General features: G+C 37.5%; 1 protein-coding gene across 1 annotated transcript; it reads left to right on the top strand.

The window, feature by feature from the left end:
* The first annotated feature begins 1015 nt into the window (after positions 1–1015).
* Positions 1016–2418, top strand: LOC133521667 (peroxisomal membrane protein PEX13-like). Its single transcript, XM_061856753.1, has 2 exons — positions 1016–1113; positions 1709–2418. The coding sequence occupies exons 1-2, from the start codon at positions 1096–1098 to the stop codon at positions 2354–2356; spliced, it is 666 nt and encodes a 221-aa protein (XP_061712737.1). The 5' UTR covers positions 1016–1095; the 3' UTR covers positions 2357–2418.
* The last annotated feature ends 17124 nt before the right edge of the window (positions 2419–19542 follow it).

The raw sequence follows: 19542 nt of genomic DNA, 5'->3' as shown, positions 1-19542 counted from the left end.
ACTATTCAGAATTCATTCTAAAAACATGTGGAGACGTGAACAATTCTCACCATTCATACAATTTAATTTAAACTTCGTTGACTTTCACACGACCTTGGTCTACTTGAACGAATAAACAATAATAAAAGATTTATCACATAATTTACAACGCTCGATTATGAGTCCTCCATTTTCAACTTATGTTTAATTTTTATTTGTGTCACGACGATGTCATCTAGATGTCACTATTATGAAAATAAGTTGGCATATTTTGACTTGCGACGAAACACACGCAGTTTTTATTTATTTACTTATTAAGAAACAAACAGTCTTGTACAAAAAAATCATAATAATTTAAGTTTAGACCTATAGTTTTCTTATTTGTTATAGAATTTTACAATGAAAAACAGCGTGTAACTAATTAATAAATTTCACTAAGATTAACAATAAGTTATGCTTATCCATATCAGTCAATCAAATATTTATTGATAAAATAAAGATATTTTACATGTCACTTTACAGCTAATGGGATTACACATATTATAATTTTTCGAATTATATACCTAACTACTATAATTTAAGTTATAATTGGTGGAAAAACGACTTCTTTATAGTAAACAATTAACGTAGCCTATGGATATGGATGCTTCGAACTTTAGAAGTGTCGAATGCACCAGATGCCAACTTTTCAAATTTTACTCTCTATTGAAGAACCCTATACTTTATTTAACAATCGCATGGCATTCTACCCAAAACGAGATTTTTAATACAATCAAAATTGACGTAGCTATCAAAAATATGTCGACGACCGAAAGTCAGGTGACCTGTAACTTGAAGCATCAAAAATATGTCCACAAACGAAAGTCACGTGACTCGAAACTTGAAGCTCGAAAATTAACCTATTGAATTCAATTAAGAGTCACATTTTAGAGTGCACATAATGGTTGCAGGAAATAACAAGAACCTGAGTACTAATTGCAAACTGACCTCCCCATAACATTCCAAATCCAAAGATATATGGACCGGCGATGACCAGTAAAAGTGGGCAGAAGCCACTATATAAACCTGCGCGTACGCAAACCATCACACTTACCGAGCGACTTCGAGAGTGCAGACATGGCCCGACTTACCATTGTAAGGATGCGGTGTTTTTAGTGATATTCTAGTGATATTCTAGTCATATTGTAGTGATGTGTGCTGTGAAGTGATCCGAGAATCAAAGATTAAGGATTTAAGGAAAATTGTGTCGGAATTTTGGACTTTAAGGACATTGGCGCTTATGCGAAATTTATTTGGACAAGTGGATTGTTTTTAAAGGCTTAAGCGCTAATGACTTTAAAGTCCTTTTTTGTACGGGCTTGTGTCACTTTGACAGTTAAATCGTTGTCGTTGTCCAAATTTGAAGCTGTGAGATTACAGTTCATATTTGGTGATAATTAAATGTTAAAGTTATGTTACTGTAAATAGTATTTCGTAACGTGTACAATGGATATGGATTACATTTTATAAATGGACAAAAAAATATGTTCATAAGTATTTTATTATCAGAAGACATGAAAATCAATTCAAAACAAATCCATTATTAGAAATAATAAGATTTAAGGAAAATGTGACAAAAACAACTTAAGATTTGACCTGACAAGTGTATCGTATGACTCGAAATTTATTGCTAGGCGTCTTTATCATTATATCTTTAAAGTGTTGTTAATGTATGTCTGTTTGTCCTCAGGCCGTCCTCGCCCTCATCGGGTGTGCCGTAGCTGAGCCCCCAAGCTACCACTACTCCGCTCCTTCCTCCGTCCTCCTTGTTGGCGGCCACAGCTCCGGTGGTTCCAGCTCCGGTGGCTACAGCTCCGGTGGCTACAGCTCCGGTGGCTACAGCTCTGGACACAGCAGCCTCAGCAGCGGAGGCCATTATACATCCGTCCCAGTCGGACATCAGACCTCCGAAGGCTATCACATCGACCCTCATCTATTAGACAAAATCAAGCACATCATCCTTAAAGACGAAATCCATAACCAAGCTTACCAGCAATCTTCTTCATCCCACGGCCATGGTGTTTCTTCCCACTACGGCCCACCAGCCCCTGTATATGGTGTTCCTCATGACAGAATCGTTGGTATTGAGCTTGAGCACATCCAGCAAGGTCTCCAAGTAGCGCAGTACCACCAAGCTGAGATCGATTCCGGTTACGCTGGCGGTTACTCCGGTGGTTACTCAAGCGGTGGCTACTCCAGTGGATCTGGACATGGTTACTCCAGCGGTGGTATCTCTGGACACTCCGGTCCTTCCATCACATACACCACCATCGGTGTCCCATCAGGTTCCTACGGCGTACCATCCCTATCATCAACTTACGGATCTCCTCATCATTAAAGTCATCGCCTAGTTATATTGTTGTAAAGTTTCTGTAAATAAAATAACTGTAAATGCTCGTTCATTTTCGTTTTACTGTAACTGCTTATTTTAATTGTAATTTCGCAAGGTACCTTATATGGAACTGGTTTTTGACCTCAAGGGTCTTTTGAGAACAACTCGTATCTTACGAAATGTGTTACATATCTTGTAATGCATTCTTGAATTTTATGTGCATTGGTAAAGTTATTTAGTAAAGAAGATTGTAAATGTCACGTAAATATTTGCAAAGTTTGACAATCCAATCCATAATTATCAGATAAAAGTAATCGAATTAATCTAAATAATAAACCATATTAACAATAATCTTCGTATCACCTTTAAAGTTATCTTATTTATAATTTAAAGCAATATTTTAGGTCAAACTTAAAGCGCTGTTTTAATGAGCAAGTGAATTAAGTATTACACTTTTACTTTCAAACACTTAACGACTTTTAACCAACTTTAACCAGTTTGTAGTAAAAACACTTTAAACCCATTGTTTTCAAGATTCCCATACGTTAAACATCAATCAAAAATCATACTTAAACGGTTTTTTTATCTGATTAATTTTAACCAGTCAAAAACAATGATCTATTTAGCAAACCTTACGTAATTCACTTTCAACGTAATAAAAAAGAGGTTTTACTTGGGTCTTAAGAAGTACGTGTTACGACAACTTTTCTGCTAATTTGCGCATAAAGTGGTCATACATTCGGATATAACTGAAAGTTATGGCCGCGTCGAGGTGAGTGGCATGAGAGCTCTTATTACTAAGTAGATGTTACCTGCAGCGTTCAAAATTATGAAACCACCAACTTGATTCTATTTCCTACCTATATATTTTGAAAGGATTAATTTGACAATACATATTGATTTTTATATAACATCTACTACTAAACATAGAAGCGCTGGTGGCCTAGCGGTAAGAGCATGTGACTTTCAATCCGGAGGTCGCTAGTTCAAACCCCGGCTCGTAACAATGGGTTTTCGGAACTTATGTACGAAATATCATTTGATATTTACCAATCGCTTTTCGGTGAAGGAAAACATCGCGAGGAAACCGGACTAATCCCAACAAGGCCTAATTTACCCTATGGGTTAGGCAGGGTCACTACCCACTAGGCCAAACCGGTCGTCAAAAAGTCTTAAACACTAATTTAATTTTAGCGACACAAAGGCGTGGCTAAGTTGCGTCGTCTGATGGTAACCGATATGATCTATCGAGCGAGCTTTATGTAACCATGTTACTAACAATGATACAAGTTTGGAGCTTAAACTGGTGACATTATGGTTACGTCATCATCATTATCTAGCCACCTGTAGACCTCTTCTGCGGTGCATAGGGCTCTCTACGCGCCTAGCTGCGTATACGCAAGTTATCCCAGTCCTGCTAATCTCATCCAGAAGTGCTCCACAATCTTCCGAAAGTCCACCCAACGCGCTAAAGGACACCAAGTGCTTCTTTCGTCCGAAAGCCGTGACCAATCCGTTAATATTTTGGTCCACCTGCCATCACTCTGCCTGGCAACATGTCCAGACCATTTAAGCTTCATACACGTAACATATAATGTTGAGTGGGTAAGATTGCCAGAGCTCAACGAGGGTGCGGTGCGGAGTGTTAGGGTTGGCAACGCGCATGCAACTCCTCTGGAGTTGCAGGCGTACATAGGCTACGGAGACTGCTTACAGGCGGGCCGTATGCTTGTTTACCGCTGACGTAGTATTTAAAACATGTTAATTAAATAAATAAATAAATAATAATAAATATTATAGGACATTATTACACAAATTGACTAAGTCCCACAGTAAGCTCAATAAGGCTTGTGTTGAGGGTACTTAGACAACGATATATATAATATATAAATATTTATAAATACTTAAATACATAGAAAACACCCATGACTCAGGAACAAATATCCATGCTCATCACACAAATACATGCCCCTACCAGGATTTGAACCCGGGACGATCAGCTTCGTAGGCAGGGTCACTACCCACTAGGCCAAACCGGTCGTCAAACGCGTTGCCTTTGCGTATACTTTGTTTTAAAAGGTCCTTAACACCCTAAGAGCCTTAATAATGGAACAATTCTGGTTGTAGTATCTCTCTTGCAAAATATCTTATATACTCTATAGTTCACCATAAGTTAAGTCATTTTGGTTGTGGGTGGTATAAAGTGCAGCTTGCACTTTCTCTTGCAGCGCTCCGAATCTCAGATCGGTTATGCAATGCTGGGATTGGAAGATACAGACGGACGGACGCTGCCCAGCTTGCTATGGTCATATTAACAAAGTAGTCGGGTTTGCAGGGATATACACCGTGTTTTTTTTTTATTTGCGTTAATTTCGATGGTGCATTCCTGAGCTCAAATTAAGTAACTTTCTCAAAGACACCGATATTCTAATTAACTCCATTTCGGAGATAATCAATCATTAATTTTTATCTTATAAGGCCGTTACGAGCGTGTACACTTGCCTTAGGGCCTGTTTACTTATTAATTAGTGTTAAGTGCGAGTTCATACATTTGCTACTAAACGTAAGTACTATCTCGGACGATCGACGTTCGAAATGACATTGATATGTCACAGTTTTCAATTGTTTGGTTGAGTTAAATGTAATGCCCGTGTTACAACAACGCTATATGCAACATTTAGTTACTTTTTATAAAAATAAAAATAATAAAAAAAAAACATTTTTATTTTTATTAACTATGCCATTTAGTTTCCTTAAACGTACTTACCGATACCCCGAAGTTAACGAAATTCAATAAAAACACGGTGTATATAAATATATTCTAAGGACATACTTACACAGATTGACTAAGTCCCACGGTAAGCCAAGAAGGCTTGTGTTGTGGGTACTCAGACAACGATATATCTAATGGGAGAATCAACTTTTTAGCGTCTCTCGTTGCCATGGTTACGATTAGTTGTCCAGGGGACAAAAGTTCATTGAAATACTGATTTTATGGTACTTAAATTAATTAAATTTGCGTTTTTGTGGTCGTTATAACCAATGTCCATAATGGGCCCCCTACTAAGCATGTTAATAGAACGGCATACAACGTCTCTTCAAACAAACTGTGCCACTGTTGTCCCTTGGACAACGGGACAGGATAACAAAACAAAAAAAGTTGATTCACCCTAATATAATAATAATAATAACATCAAATTTATCTAAAAGGGCCTCTGCGCTGTTGGCTTCGGCCCCACGCATGCCTCCCAAAGGTCCGGGACCCCATGGTACCGAGATATGGAAAGACATAGGTACAAATAATAATAAAATTCTTTATTGCACACTACATAAAAAACAGATACAGAAATTGATAAAATATACACATCGGTAGATAACAACAGGCGTACTTATCGCTAAACAGCGATCTCTTCCAGACAACCTTCAGATAATGAGATGGCGAACGAAGCGAAGTACAAATACCTAAATACATAGAAAATATTCATGACTCAGGAACAAATGTCTGTGCTCATCACACAAATAAATGACCTTACCGGGATTTGAACCCAGGACCATCGGCTTCATAGGCAGGGTCACTACCCACTAGGCCAGATCGGTCGTCAAAACCAAAAACATATGATGGTTGCACTGTAAATGATTTCTAATGTTATTTGTAAAATATCAGGAAATATTCAGTAAGAAATAAATTAGTCTAATCTAATCTAATTTGTCACTTACAATAAATTATTAGAAAGTTACGACCTTGACAGACTATTAAAACGCGACCATTATAGGCATTATAGGTCGAAGGAACCGTCAGATAAGGGTAGTGTACTACCAGTCGCTGTGCAGGTCTTTAAGGGAGTTTGTGGGAGTTACTTAAACAGTTTTTTAAGAAAGACTACTTGTTTTAGTCAAGTAAGAAAAATATATGTTCATATTAATTATATTTCAAAGACCGTGGTTTTATTCGATACATGATTGAACGAAATCGGCTCGATAGAAAATAATTGCAAAGATTGGTCTTAAAATCACAATTAAACGGTTCTATGTCTTTATTGTTTAGATAGGGGTAGTGTACTACCGGTCGCTGTGGAGGTCTTTAAGGGAGTTTGTGCTTAAGGGGCTGTCAACAACCAATGTCCTTGAAATTGATGTTACTTAAACAGTTTTTTAAGAAAGACTACTTGTCTTAGTCAAGTAAGAAAAATATATGTTCATATTAATTATATTTCAAAGACCGTGGTTGTACTCGATACATGATTGAACGAAATCGGCTCGATAGAAAATAATTGCAAAGATTGGTCTTAAAATCACAATTAAACGGTTCTATGTCTTTATTGTTTTGACTTATGGGTCTGCAATTAAAATCCCAATTTCAAAACATTTATATTTAAACCGCTGTTGAGTAAAATATTACACTAATAATCCACTTTTTTTTATTTAAATATTTTTCCTATTATTCCCTTGCCCAGGCCCAGTAACATGCGACAGTGCTATCTCATTTACTCCGATACAAATAGACAGTGTGCGCGCTTTAGGTATTGACAGCCTCTTAAGTAAATAGTTTCAATTTGTATAGTTACAAAGTTCAAATTTTTTTAGTAAGAAGAAACAAAATATTATGTCAAATTTATATTTTTTTTTCCAAGATTAAGTCAATAGTACCTGGGCGACCGAGCTTTGCTCGGTTATAACTATTTATTGTAATATAGTGGTCTATAGGTGATAATCTTAACTACATTTTTTTACTAAATTAAACTTGTCTAAAACAGTAAAAATTAAAAAATTATATATAAACTTGAACATATAAAAAAAACAAAAGTTAGTTACCGGGCCGAGATTCGTACCCGTAACACTCGTTTAGCAGTCCGCGTCTTAACCCGCTGGACCAGACGGACAGTGGCCGACAATACGAAATTAGCGACCATATTCTGCGTCGAAAGAAAAACGCATGAAAACTCGAAAACACGCGTTTTCCCAAACATAAGACTAATCTAGATAGATTGTATACTCCCAAAAACCCCCATATACCAAAATTCAGCGAAATCGTTAGAGCCGTTTCCGAGATCACAGAAATATATATACATATATTATATACAAGAATTGCTCGTTTAAAGGTATAAGATAAACAGAAACAAGATTAGGAAAGGAAAACATTGAGAATTAAATGAAAGTAGTATTGAGTGATTCAATTCTAGTGTTATGACTACCATTAAAACTAAATACTGTTTAATTACTAGCGGCCCGATTCGAAGAATGAGATACGATTACGATACGTTCTGGTTTAGATATCATTTCTATGTCGTATAATTGACAGAAGCACTCGATTCGGGCAACCAATGTCACTTTGACGTTAGAAATATCGTAAATAGATCTTATTGGGACCACAGCGGATGCGAAATAAACGTCAATTTTGACATGTCGTTTAGTTGTCATGCTAGGGTCGGCAACGCGCATGTGACTCCTCTGGAGTTGCAGGCGTACATAGGCTACGGATACTGCTTACCATCGGGCGGGCCGTATGCTTGTTTGCCACCGACGTAGTATTAAAAAAAAAGTTATCGATCTTTTCAAGATCTTTCCAAGATCTTAAACGTATCTTAATCATTCTTCGAACCGGGCCATAATTACTAACATTTAGGTAACATCCTCTAGACTCCTGTAAGACAAACGGCGATCATCCATCATGCCGCCTTCATACATTTAGATAGTAGTAACGCAGGTTCATAATTACGTATTTGTCAATTACGCGGTGAGAGTTATGGTAACATCGGATTTTAATAGGAAACCATCGTCTTCACGTCGGTGGCAAACAAGCATACGGCCCGCCTGATGGTAAGCAGTCACCGTAGCTTATGGACGCCTGAAAAAAATAGACCGAGGACAAATTTTATACATATATAATAATATCAATATCTACACCCACAACTATTCTAGTGATAAGCTTAGTCTAATTAGTTTGGGTGTAACCCATAACTTGCATGTCTGGTTTAACTGTATATGTAAGTTGGTGAATAAAAAAAAATAAAAAAACTTTTTTTTTATACTACGTCGGTGGCAAACAAGCATACGGCCCGCCTGATGGTAAGCAGTATCCGTAGCCTATGTACGCCTGCAACTCCAGAGGAGTTACATGCGCGTTGCCGACCCTAACCCCCTCCCGCCCCTCGTTGAGCTCTGGCATCCTTACTCACCGGTAGGAACACAACACTATGATTTTACTTATGTTAATACTTAAATTTCATTTTATTTCACGACGACCGGTCTGGCCTAGTGGGTAAGTGACCCTGCCTACGATGCCAATGGTCCCGGGTTCAAATCCTGGTAAGGGCATGTATTGGTGTGATGAGCATGGATATTTGTTCCTGAGTCATGGGTGTTTTCTATGTATTTAAGTATTTATAAATATTTATATATTATATATATCGTTGTCTAAGTACCCTCAACACAAGCCTTATTGAGCTTACTGTGGGACTTAGTCAATTTGTGTAATAATGTCCATTAATATTTATTTATTTATTTCAGAACGTAGTTTTAAACAGAGTGTAACTACAATTGTATGGCGGCGGCGAGGTTCATGTCACTCTTAATCATCTCATATCTAACACAAACCTCAAAACGACTATGACTAATGTCAGAGATACTGCAAAACATAGTGATGTCATGCAATGATTTAGCATGTTGGACTTTCTAGAAAGTTGGTGCCAAAAATGATGATAATGATTACGTACTTATACCTATGTATGTAAATAGCAGGTAGTGTTCCGGTAAAGATGCATATTCAATTAATTATGTAATATTTGTAATTATATAGTCCCCCTCATCGTTTTCGATGACGGCGACCCCAAATAAACACATTATGGACGTTGTCTAGCGTCAGCCCTAATGTGGCTGGCCAGGCCGAACTTGCTCTTAAATACTCTATTGCACGCGTGACAATAAAGTTGGCCAGCTGATTGATGATTTGTGATTAGATAGTGTATTAGATAGTAGTTAGCCATTGGACAAACCCTGAAATCCCACGTAGGGTTAAATTAGAAATCAGAAATCAGAAATCATAGCATTTATTCGTGATAAACAAAGACATACGAAAGTATAACAACGTAACAAAAGAAAGAAACATATGTAGAATAAATAAATAGTTTACCACGAAATGGTTACTTCCCAGGAATGCTCTGAAGTTAATATTTTTTTTAATTAAAACAAAAGATAAAAAATATCGAAATAAAGTTATTTGCAATAATCGACAAAAATAAGGAACACTGTGTTAATTTTTGGCAGTGTTTTTGACAATTTGTTCGAAATATTTGATAATGATGACATTTTTCTAAAGTCGGAAGCTTATTAGTGTCATAAATAAAAAAGATAATCAAAAAGGTCGAAGAAAGTTCCATACTATTCTTTGAGAATATTACCGTAGGAGCTACTAACACATACAGTGCTCCAAAGTAAAAAATGGTAATTTGTTAATTTCTTCGAAACCGCTACACCGGTTGTTATGGCACTTTGTACACTGGTTCTAAATACCCAAATGCATATGTACATTTCGGCTTTGTCCAATGGCTAGGGACACACTGTATATATTGAAAAGATGTGTCCCGCCCAGTTTCTTGCCGGTCCATATTGGGATACCCTCCTACAATTTAGGTGGGCTTTAAATCTTCTCGGGTCAGAGGTGTAGGGTTAGAGCCGGTGTAGCTTTATTTGACGTTCATAAGCGCATTGTAATATGCCTACCTGAATAATAAACTATCTTTATCTTTATCGTGTTCCGTGCCTCGCACAGCTAAACTGTGAAATGTACCGCCCGCGGTACTAATACGACCTTCAAACCTTCAAAAAAAGAACGTACTCCCATCTTAAAGGCCGGCAACGCACTTACAATCCTTCTGTTGCATGTGTCCATGAGCGCAGGTAATTGCTTACCATCAGACGATTCGTTTACTCGTCTGACACCTATATCATATCATTTAAAAAATACACTATTCATACTGTATCCCTGATGAGTATGCTGAAATTTTCATTCGAATTAAATTACATATTGTTAAAAATATAGCTTGTACAGGCTACATGACATATACAGCCTATAAGACCTATAGGTACAGTCGTAATCAGATATATCTGAGCGGTCAAGGTGCTCACAAATATCTGAACACGCCTCTATTATCAAGGCAACGAGTGCGTGTTCAGATATTTTTGAGCACGTCAGCCGCTCCGATATATCTGATGGCGACTGTACACCATATAAACTAATATTAAAAATGGAATAAATAAATAAATATTATAGGGACATTCTTACACAAATTGACTAAGTCCCACGGTAAGCCAAGAAGGCTCGAGTTGTGGGTACTCAGACAACGATATATACAGGGTGTTTCCTGTAACAGGAGCAATAAATTTAACTGTAGGCTGTACTCCTCAAACTGACCAACATTTGTTCAACAACTTTGAAAAATAACTTTTGCTTTTATTTTTATTACACATTGAAGTTAATTCTAAGACACAATGTATGTCGAGTTTTGTTACGTTGATAAGGTAGAAGTACTAGTGCTCGACGCTGCACTAGTACTCGACATGGGCACTTTATGTCAAAGTGACAAGGATTAAGTTCGAATACAGAAAAATCTTCGTTGTTCAAATTTAACCTGTATTTCCATGAAATAATATTAAATTTGTATGAAAACATCTAACGATTTCATCATTTTTAAAAATTGTGTATCAAATGTTATATCGTTTTAGGAGTACAATATATGGTTTAATTATTTGCTCGTGTTACAGGAAACACCCGGTATAATATACAAATACTTGAATACATAGAAAACATTCATGCCTCAGGAACAAATATTGTGCTCATCGCACAAATAAATGCCCTTACCGGGATTCGAACCCAGGACCATCGGCTTCATAGGCGGTGTCACTACCCACTAAGCCAGACCGGTCGGTCGGTGAATATCGTGTTTATATAACAAATACTTTTTTATATTGATATAAACATTTATGGACATCAATTCAACAATCAAATCATTTTTATGAATCATAAAACAGTAAATTTAATTACAATAGCTACAATAACAGTGATTCACCCATAAACCGTAACTCGTTACATAACAACCGTATCTCCATCAATACCTATTGCAAACCCAATACAAGTTACACAAGCGGTTTGCGAAATTATCATAAGAACCTGTCTCTCATCCGGATAGATGCGTTAATACGGTAAAAAGAGGCAAATTTCTATTACTTAGTTTTTTTTCCATTTTTCCCAAATTTCTATTTTTAGTTTTTTTTCCAAGCATACGGCCCGCTTGATGGTAAGTCGTCGCCATAACCAGTAGTAGGACGCCTGCAACTCCTATGAATGAATGAATGAATGAAAATCTTTATTTCAGGCAACTAGTGGCCAACAGATAAATACCTTAATTAACATACATATTATAACAATATATTTTAAAACTAAACATTTCAAATAACGTTATGAATGAATGAATGAATGAATGAATGAATGAAATTTATTCCAGAAAATTATTTCCATATACATTATACATTTACACATAATTACATTACATAAAGAATTAAATTAAATTAAAATTAAATTAAATCAAATTAAATAACATCCTAAAATTTAAATAACAATATATTATATAACATTAAAATTATGGTTGCGATGCATTACGCAACCCCGCTGTGTCAGGGAGCCGGCCACGGAACCGCCGAAACTTGACACCCTTCGGCCAAAACTCCTCCTTGTTGAAGGTCGCTAGACGTTCAGTCCGAACGCTCACCATAAACGAATTAAAATTCGCTTTGTGTCGAGATTCTCACTTCGCGAGTCCGGACTTTACCTATACCTGTACACTCCTTTTTGCAAGAACCCCAGGTCCCTGCCAAGGTTTTGATCGAGGATTTTTCCTCTTAAACCGCACAATACGCGACCATTTAGGTTCTGGGTGTGAGGATGAACACCCTGCCGGTGGCGAGCGGTGCGGTGATAGAAAGCTTCCTTTGGCATCATGTCAAAATTCTTCAGAGCACAGCCCATTGTACAGAAGCGATGGAACAACCGTCAATCTATCCATCTGTGTTTCTGTATATATATATCCAGGGATCGGAACCGGTTTTTTGCAAAAAAATCGAAATAACCATATATTTCGGTTTATTTTATACTCTAAATGTAGGACTCAGTTGTGTTTTCAGATAACGACTTCGTATTATTAGATTGCCTAATTAGAAATGAAGTAATTAACAAAGAACGAAAAAATACCTTTTTCGTTCCCATACAAAAAATATACTCAAAAACTATAGGGTATGTTCTTATAAAATTTGAAAAAAAAAACAGGTGTAATTGTGTGACCCGTTAATTAGATCAAAACAAAATAAGAAGGAAGGGAGGTGGCTCAATACATGTATCTATAGATTCTATAAGATAAGAAATAGTACGTAAACAATTAACAGAATCAGGCGTTTCTTGACGGAAATCCATATTAATCAAAATATAAGTTTTGATTAGTAGTAGTAGGTAAACATACTGTGAGAAGAGCGTATGTGGGGCAGGGTGGAAAACGTCCGTCTGGCTGTCCCAGATACCGCTGGAGTAACGAAGTACTAAAAGACCTGTCCGCCCTCGGAATATCCACCTGGCGTGAAGTGGCGCAGGATAGGGCAGAGTGGCCTCCGCGTCCTCCGACATAAGAGGGCATGTCGGAGGACGCGGAGGCCTTCAAGATCCTGTTTGGGTCACTGGGCCAGTGAAGTAAGTAAGTAGGTAAACATAAAACAACTAAGATTTTTCAAAACTATTTTTGATTAATGAATATATACTTTTGAAAATAATCCCCGCGAAAGTCCAAAATAATAAATAAAAAATAAAATAAAATAAAAATCATTTATTTCGGACGACACAATCCATATTTTGTTAGTTCAAATATACTTAAATTACTATGTTAGTACCTAAACTAAGATGTTGGGAGGTCCAGTGCCTAATTAATGCACTGTCCCATCTCCCTGCCACGACGGCCAGGAGACTGTGGCACTGTGAATAATGTGAGACGCAAAATATAAGCGGATATTCAGAGTTCTCAAGGGTCGGTATTGGTAATGCTTAACTGGCTCCTCCAATGATGCTTATCTCCATGGGCGACGGTGACCACTTCTCATCGGGAAGCTCATCTGCTCGTTTGCTGACTGTCACGTCGCGACTATCGCGCAATAAGCGCAACCCTCATCTTGTTCGCTAATAAACAATTAATTCTCTTTTAAGGTGTGAGGTGCGTACATTCCTAGTAGTTGCTTACAATTAATTTACATTAAACTTACGCAACGCAACAGATGTATCCCAATCAATACGGCTTAGCTTACATTACATTACTTTACATTACATAACAACAAGTTTACTGAGGCATCGGATCTGCGCAAGAGTTTCCCAATGCGGTTTAGCTTATTAGGGCGTTGAGACTACATATACATTACTTGTCAATAATGTGTATCATTTACGTCTAGCAGTACCTTTCGCACATCAGGGGGGCTAGCCAAGATGGCTATCGTTAACAGAGAAACGAAACGAAACGCTATCTCTGTCTATCGCACTAGTGCGGAAGAGTGATAGAGAGACAGCAGCGTTTCGTTTCGTTTTATGCAAACGATTGTCTTTTTGGCTAGGCCCCCTAAGCCTCCTAGGAAAAGAGTACTCAAAATTTAAAATTCTGCAAGTAGGCCTCGAGGGCTTTTTTACAAGTCAATACAACATTTACAGTAACATCATATAGTGACATGAAATATAAATAGAAAACGGATCATTCGTGTATTTTAAGTTTAAGATTACTGATTGAAATACTTTTAAATATATTTAAAATGTATATGTCTCACTGAAGTTTTGTTATTGACTACTGTCATCTGTGGATAGGCGTACCCGGATACCAGCTAGGTGCTTTTGACTCGATCCAAAGGCGCGCTGTATGAATCCTCGGTGATTCCAGCTTATTAGCCCAGCTATTATGGCGGTCTATTTTAGCGTTTATTTACCGGGGCTTATTAGCTATGCTTGTTATATGCTAGTTTGGCACCAATAGGTCAGAACTAACTCATCATTCGCTTGCCCTTATCCCATTCATTTGGGGTCGGCGCAGCATGTCTTTTCCTTCCATATCTTTCTGTCACCCGTCATCTCATCGTTCACTCGCGTTCGTTTCATGTCATCTCTCACACAATCCATCCACCGTTTCCTAGGTTTTCCTCTCCCGTTCCATCCCTCCACATTCATTCGTAATACCTTTCTCGTCACATGACTTTCATCCCTCCGCATCACATGCCCATACCACGCTAGGCGATTCGCTCTTACTTTTTCTATTATGGGTGCAACTTTCAGACTTCCTCTTATATACTCATTCCTTATCCTATCCATTCTTGTCACACCACACATCCATCTTAACATTCTCATTTCCGCTACATGCAATCTCTTTTCATCCGTCACTTTTAGGGCCCAACACTCTGAACTAGAATAGGTCAGAACTAACTAAGATGTATGTAATTGGTAGATCGCACAGGGTTTCGTTAATAAACAGGAGATCTTGCGTCTAATCAAGTTGGCCACCCCTGAACTATAGGAAACGAATTAATTTATCTATAGGTTAAAAATATGCCTGTAAAGAAAGGCAAATCTAAAGACCACACAAGACAAGAGAGAGGCAGACAACAGGCGGCGATAAGATGGCAGGTGGGCCAAAATGTTAACGGAATTGTGATCGCTTTCAGGAGCGCCTGGCGTCCGTTGGCTCGTTTGGTGGACGACTTTCGGAAGATTGCGTGTCACTTCTGGATGAGATTGGCTCAGGACCGGGATAAGTGGCGTACTAGAAGAAAGGCCTATGCTCAGGTGGGCGATAAAAGGCTGATATGATGATAAACTGAAATAAATGTCACATACTAAGAAAAAGTGACCAAGGCCTCCAGTGCCCCAGGCTGGAATCGAACCAGCGTCCTCTGCTATCGCGGCAGGTGCCTGAGCCACTCGGCCACCGGGGTCACGGCAGCATTGGTCGATTTTTTCCAAGTATATGCATTTGTTACTGAAGGCTTACGGCGCACCCTAGCCATCTTCTAAGGTAGAACAGTATGGTTCATACCTTCTAACTGGATCAACACAGGTGATACCGAGCTAGCGAAAGAGATGGCGCTGCTATTAGAAGTATTAGAACAAATTAAATTATTTTCAGAAAATATTTTAATTTGTTTCTTGATATGATGATCTTTAATCAATTGTTTCTCGTTAAGCTGGATTTTTTACTGAGGTATGCCAATAAAGAGTATTCTATCTATATATCTAAAGACGGCCATACATGCCAAACGAATGGATATAAATACACACACATACACACTCGAAAACTCACATTTCCTTCTTATAAAATAAATTGTGAAATAAATTTTTTTGTGTTTGTATTCGCGTACGTTAAACTCCCATGGTAACCTACGTCCGAATTATCAATGTTCAACTTTCTTATCAGATGCATTATGAATAATTGGTTAATGACATAATGATGATTGACCATAATAACACGATGATAGACAGCACAATGCCGCTTGTCAACTGTTTGCATGTTTTTGTAAGAACTAGGCCACTTATTTGCAATAGTTAGGAGTGGTATTTGGAAAAAGTAATTTAGAAGTAGTTGAGGCAGCTAATAGACAAAAAATAGTAAGTTTGAACAGGTATTATAGAGCTAATAGTTAAATAAATAAATATTTAGGGACAATCTTAGGTACACAGATCGGCCCCAAACTAAGCAAAGCTTGTACTATGAGCACCAAGCGACGATATACATACGTATACAGATAAATACATATTTATATACATATAAACACCCATTATTCAGGAACAAATGTCTGTGTTCATCACACAAATAAATGCCCCGGGATTCGAAACCGGGACCATCAGCTTCATAGGCAGAGTCGGTAAAAATATCGCAATAATCACTTAACCACGTGAAATACTGTATATAGTAGCACCGCCCACAATCTCTCTGCTTTGCCTAAAGGTTGACTGGTAGAGAATGCCTCATGGCATTAAGTACGCCTTTTGTACTATAAGGTTTTCTTTTGTGCAATAAAGATTAAATAAATACGAGGGCCGAGGTAACTAGTGCAGTATTATTTTTTAATGATGTCTAATATGAAAGTGCAAATCTTTTTACATATACATTATTCTTTGTATTCCTATTTTTAGACGATGGCCAAAAGTTCTAACCACTGGGCCAGACCGGTCATCTAGGCTAGATTAATCCATTTGATTTTTTACCTTAACACAATTTAAAATCATAATTTTAAAGGTGTACAGGCGCATGGTGCAAATTATTATCAATTATAACAAACAGCTAAAAAACTAAATTACTTAGTAAACCACCTGCTAATCACAAGCCTTTAAGGAGGGATGGCATATATTTAAAAAAAATTGACCTATGCCGCCGTCGGGTAGCCGAGTGGTTCTGGCATCTGTCGCGAATACAGAGGACTCTCAAACCCAGCCCTCGGCACAGGGGTATAACCGCCAGAAATCGTAGTTCGCAAATTGTGGACATTTTTCTCTGTAATTAGTTACGCCCTCATTGAAGTTAAATTGAGAGATCCGCGCCATTTTGCCATTTTTTGCGGTTTTCGCGGTAGGTCATCAGGCCATGTACAATTTTTCTTTCGTATATGAAATCTATTTCAGTTTATAAAGGAACCTATACTTACGAAACGATTGAATGACATTTAAACGCTTTTTGAGACACATTATTATCTTTCTAAGTGAGTCTTTAAATTCATATAACAAATTTTCATATTATCTACATGAATAACGCGGTATCTTACGGGGTAAATTCTCAAAAAAGTGTCTGTGACATAATCGGACAGATAGAAGGACATGACGAATCCATAAGGGTTCCGTTTTTTGCCATTTGGCTACGGAACCCTAAAAAGACAAACTAATAAAAATCTTGCTACAGGTACAAACGAGTATAGTCTTCGAATTTAAGCTGTCGTGCGATACTAACATTTAACTAAATTTCTCACGGCCATCGTGAACGCTTCTCGCACCCTTAGTGCTTGAGAATGGAGACCTAGGAGTGCCTAGGACATAAATACACACACATGTCGCACACTCTCCGAAACATGTCGCACGACTAAAAACACGTGAGTTAAGCCGTAAAATTAGTTTATCGAATGAATGAATGAATAAATCTTTATTTTAAGGCAAATATTGGCCCATAGATAACTTATAAACTAGCATACATATCATTCGATGCAGTTCGCAACCCCGCAATGAGGGTTATTGTCACACTCTTAATTCTTAAAGTTATCTGAAATTCTACATACTCGTAATTACTAATTACACAAATTACAAGTTTCTTTGAAATTGGCAAAACATAACGAGACATGAATGGCGAATAACGTGAGGTCGAAGGCGACTATCACTTATGGCGGCGCACGCGCAACGCTTCCTGCACTATTATCATACACTTTGGTACGGACAGAAATGACTAACAGGCCAATTCAAGTTTTAAAATTAAATAAACATTTATTGCAGAATTAAATTTCCATATTATATTGGTCGTCGCTGGTGCGGCACGCGCCGCACCAGCGACGCCATCCGCTTGCGTATGGTGGCGTGGAGGCGGTTTTAGTTATTCGATCTGTTTCCAATATGAAACAGTGACATTTTTTTAACAGAAACGTAACTTTTGACACTGATAAATCGAATCCATATCGTATCTCTAGGAAATTTTTGACCAATCGGGCCGTATATTTATTATAGACTTTAACCAAAACCTTAAAAGCTTGAAGTTGTCTTGATAGAAAAAGCCGGCCAAGTGCGAGTCGGACTCGCGCACCGAGGGCTCCGTACAAACCTGTAGGTATATATTATTATATGATGTAACTAAAAATTTACGGTTTTCGCAATTTTTCCTTTATCTGTGCTATAAGATGTTGCTTCGTACCAAATTTCAAGATTCTGAGTTCACGGGAAGTACCCTGTAGGTTTTGATTCTATTGCGAGTGTCGAAAAATTGCGGCATAAACGGCTGTATCTTTTGATTGCGTTGGCTTAGAAGTTTGATTTTTCCACAGCTCCAATGGACAATAGACCTCAGTATTTGATATAAATTCCAGCTTGATACCTCCACGCGTTCCTGAGAAAAAGGGTCTTGACAGACAGACAGACGGGCGGACGGACAACAAAGTGATCCTGTGATAAGGATTCCATTTTTTCCTTTCGAGGTACGGAACCCTAAAAGCACGAAAAATATTTCATTTTCATTTACTTTCATTTGTATATCGTGACGTGTATAATTTATTAGATTGTCTACAGGTTTCGAAGTCTACCTACTGAAGACGAACCGTCAATCAACGCACGCGCATTTTCCATTAGGCCTTTAAATGGTCCAAGTTATAAGAAATATACCTAACACGTAACTTTTAAATGTGTGATTCTCCCTCACATTACTAAAAACTACAAGCTCATCAAAATACTACTGTACCCCTAGTGTAAATTTATTCGATAGCGAAACGTGATGTACGCGTTTGCCTTAAGTGTCATTTTGTATGAGATTTAAGCGTCCCAAGCGGGACGTTTTGGAAACTCAAAATCCCATACAAAATGAGATTTAACGCAAACGCGTACGTCACTGCACGCTATCGAATAAATTTACACTAGGGGTTCTGAAAACACCTAGACACAAACTATAAAAAATAAGACACAGAACATAAGACACTAATCAAACACCTACATAATATAGGTAAAACGGACTGCCCCATGTGCAGAGCATGCATGGAAGAAGAGGAAACAGCGAAAAATATTCTCCTAGACTATGAACAGATTGTATACAGGAACAATTATCAAACATATTGAACTCGTTTAGGTGTCCTAATTAACAATCGTGCGACCAATTAGGATAAATAAATAAAATAAATAAATAAATAAAAATAGTTTATTTACCAAAAAATTTTTACAAGATCTCCTTAACCTATGACTGCCACACTAGGCTACGCCTGTGTTGTGGAGTCAGATTGAAAACAATACTAATTTGAATTACATCCTACGCTGAAGTTTTGGTTTTATAATAGGTTACTAATAGTAAAACATTTTTGATAATAATAACAGGCTTAAACTAAATAGGAACGATCACAATTTAGGTAGAGTAAAATTAGATAAATATCCGTTGTAGACAGCAATTGTGTGT

The sequence above is a fragment of the Cydia pomonella genome, chromosome 9 (assembly GCF_033807575.1).
Source record: "Cydia pomonella isolate Wapato2018A chromosome 9, ilCydPomo1, whole genome shotgun sequence".
Lineage (NCBI taxonomy): Eukaryota > Metazoa > Arthropoda > Insecta > Lepidoptera > Tortricidae > Cydia > Cydia pomonella.
Note: the sequence above shows the minus strand (reverse complement) of the source record. Positions and strands in the feature narration are given on the sequence as shown.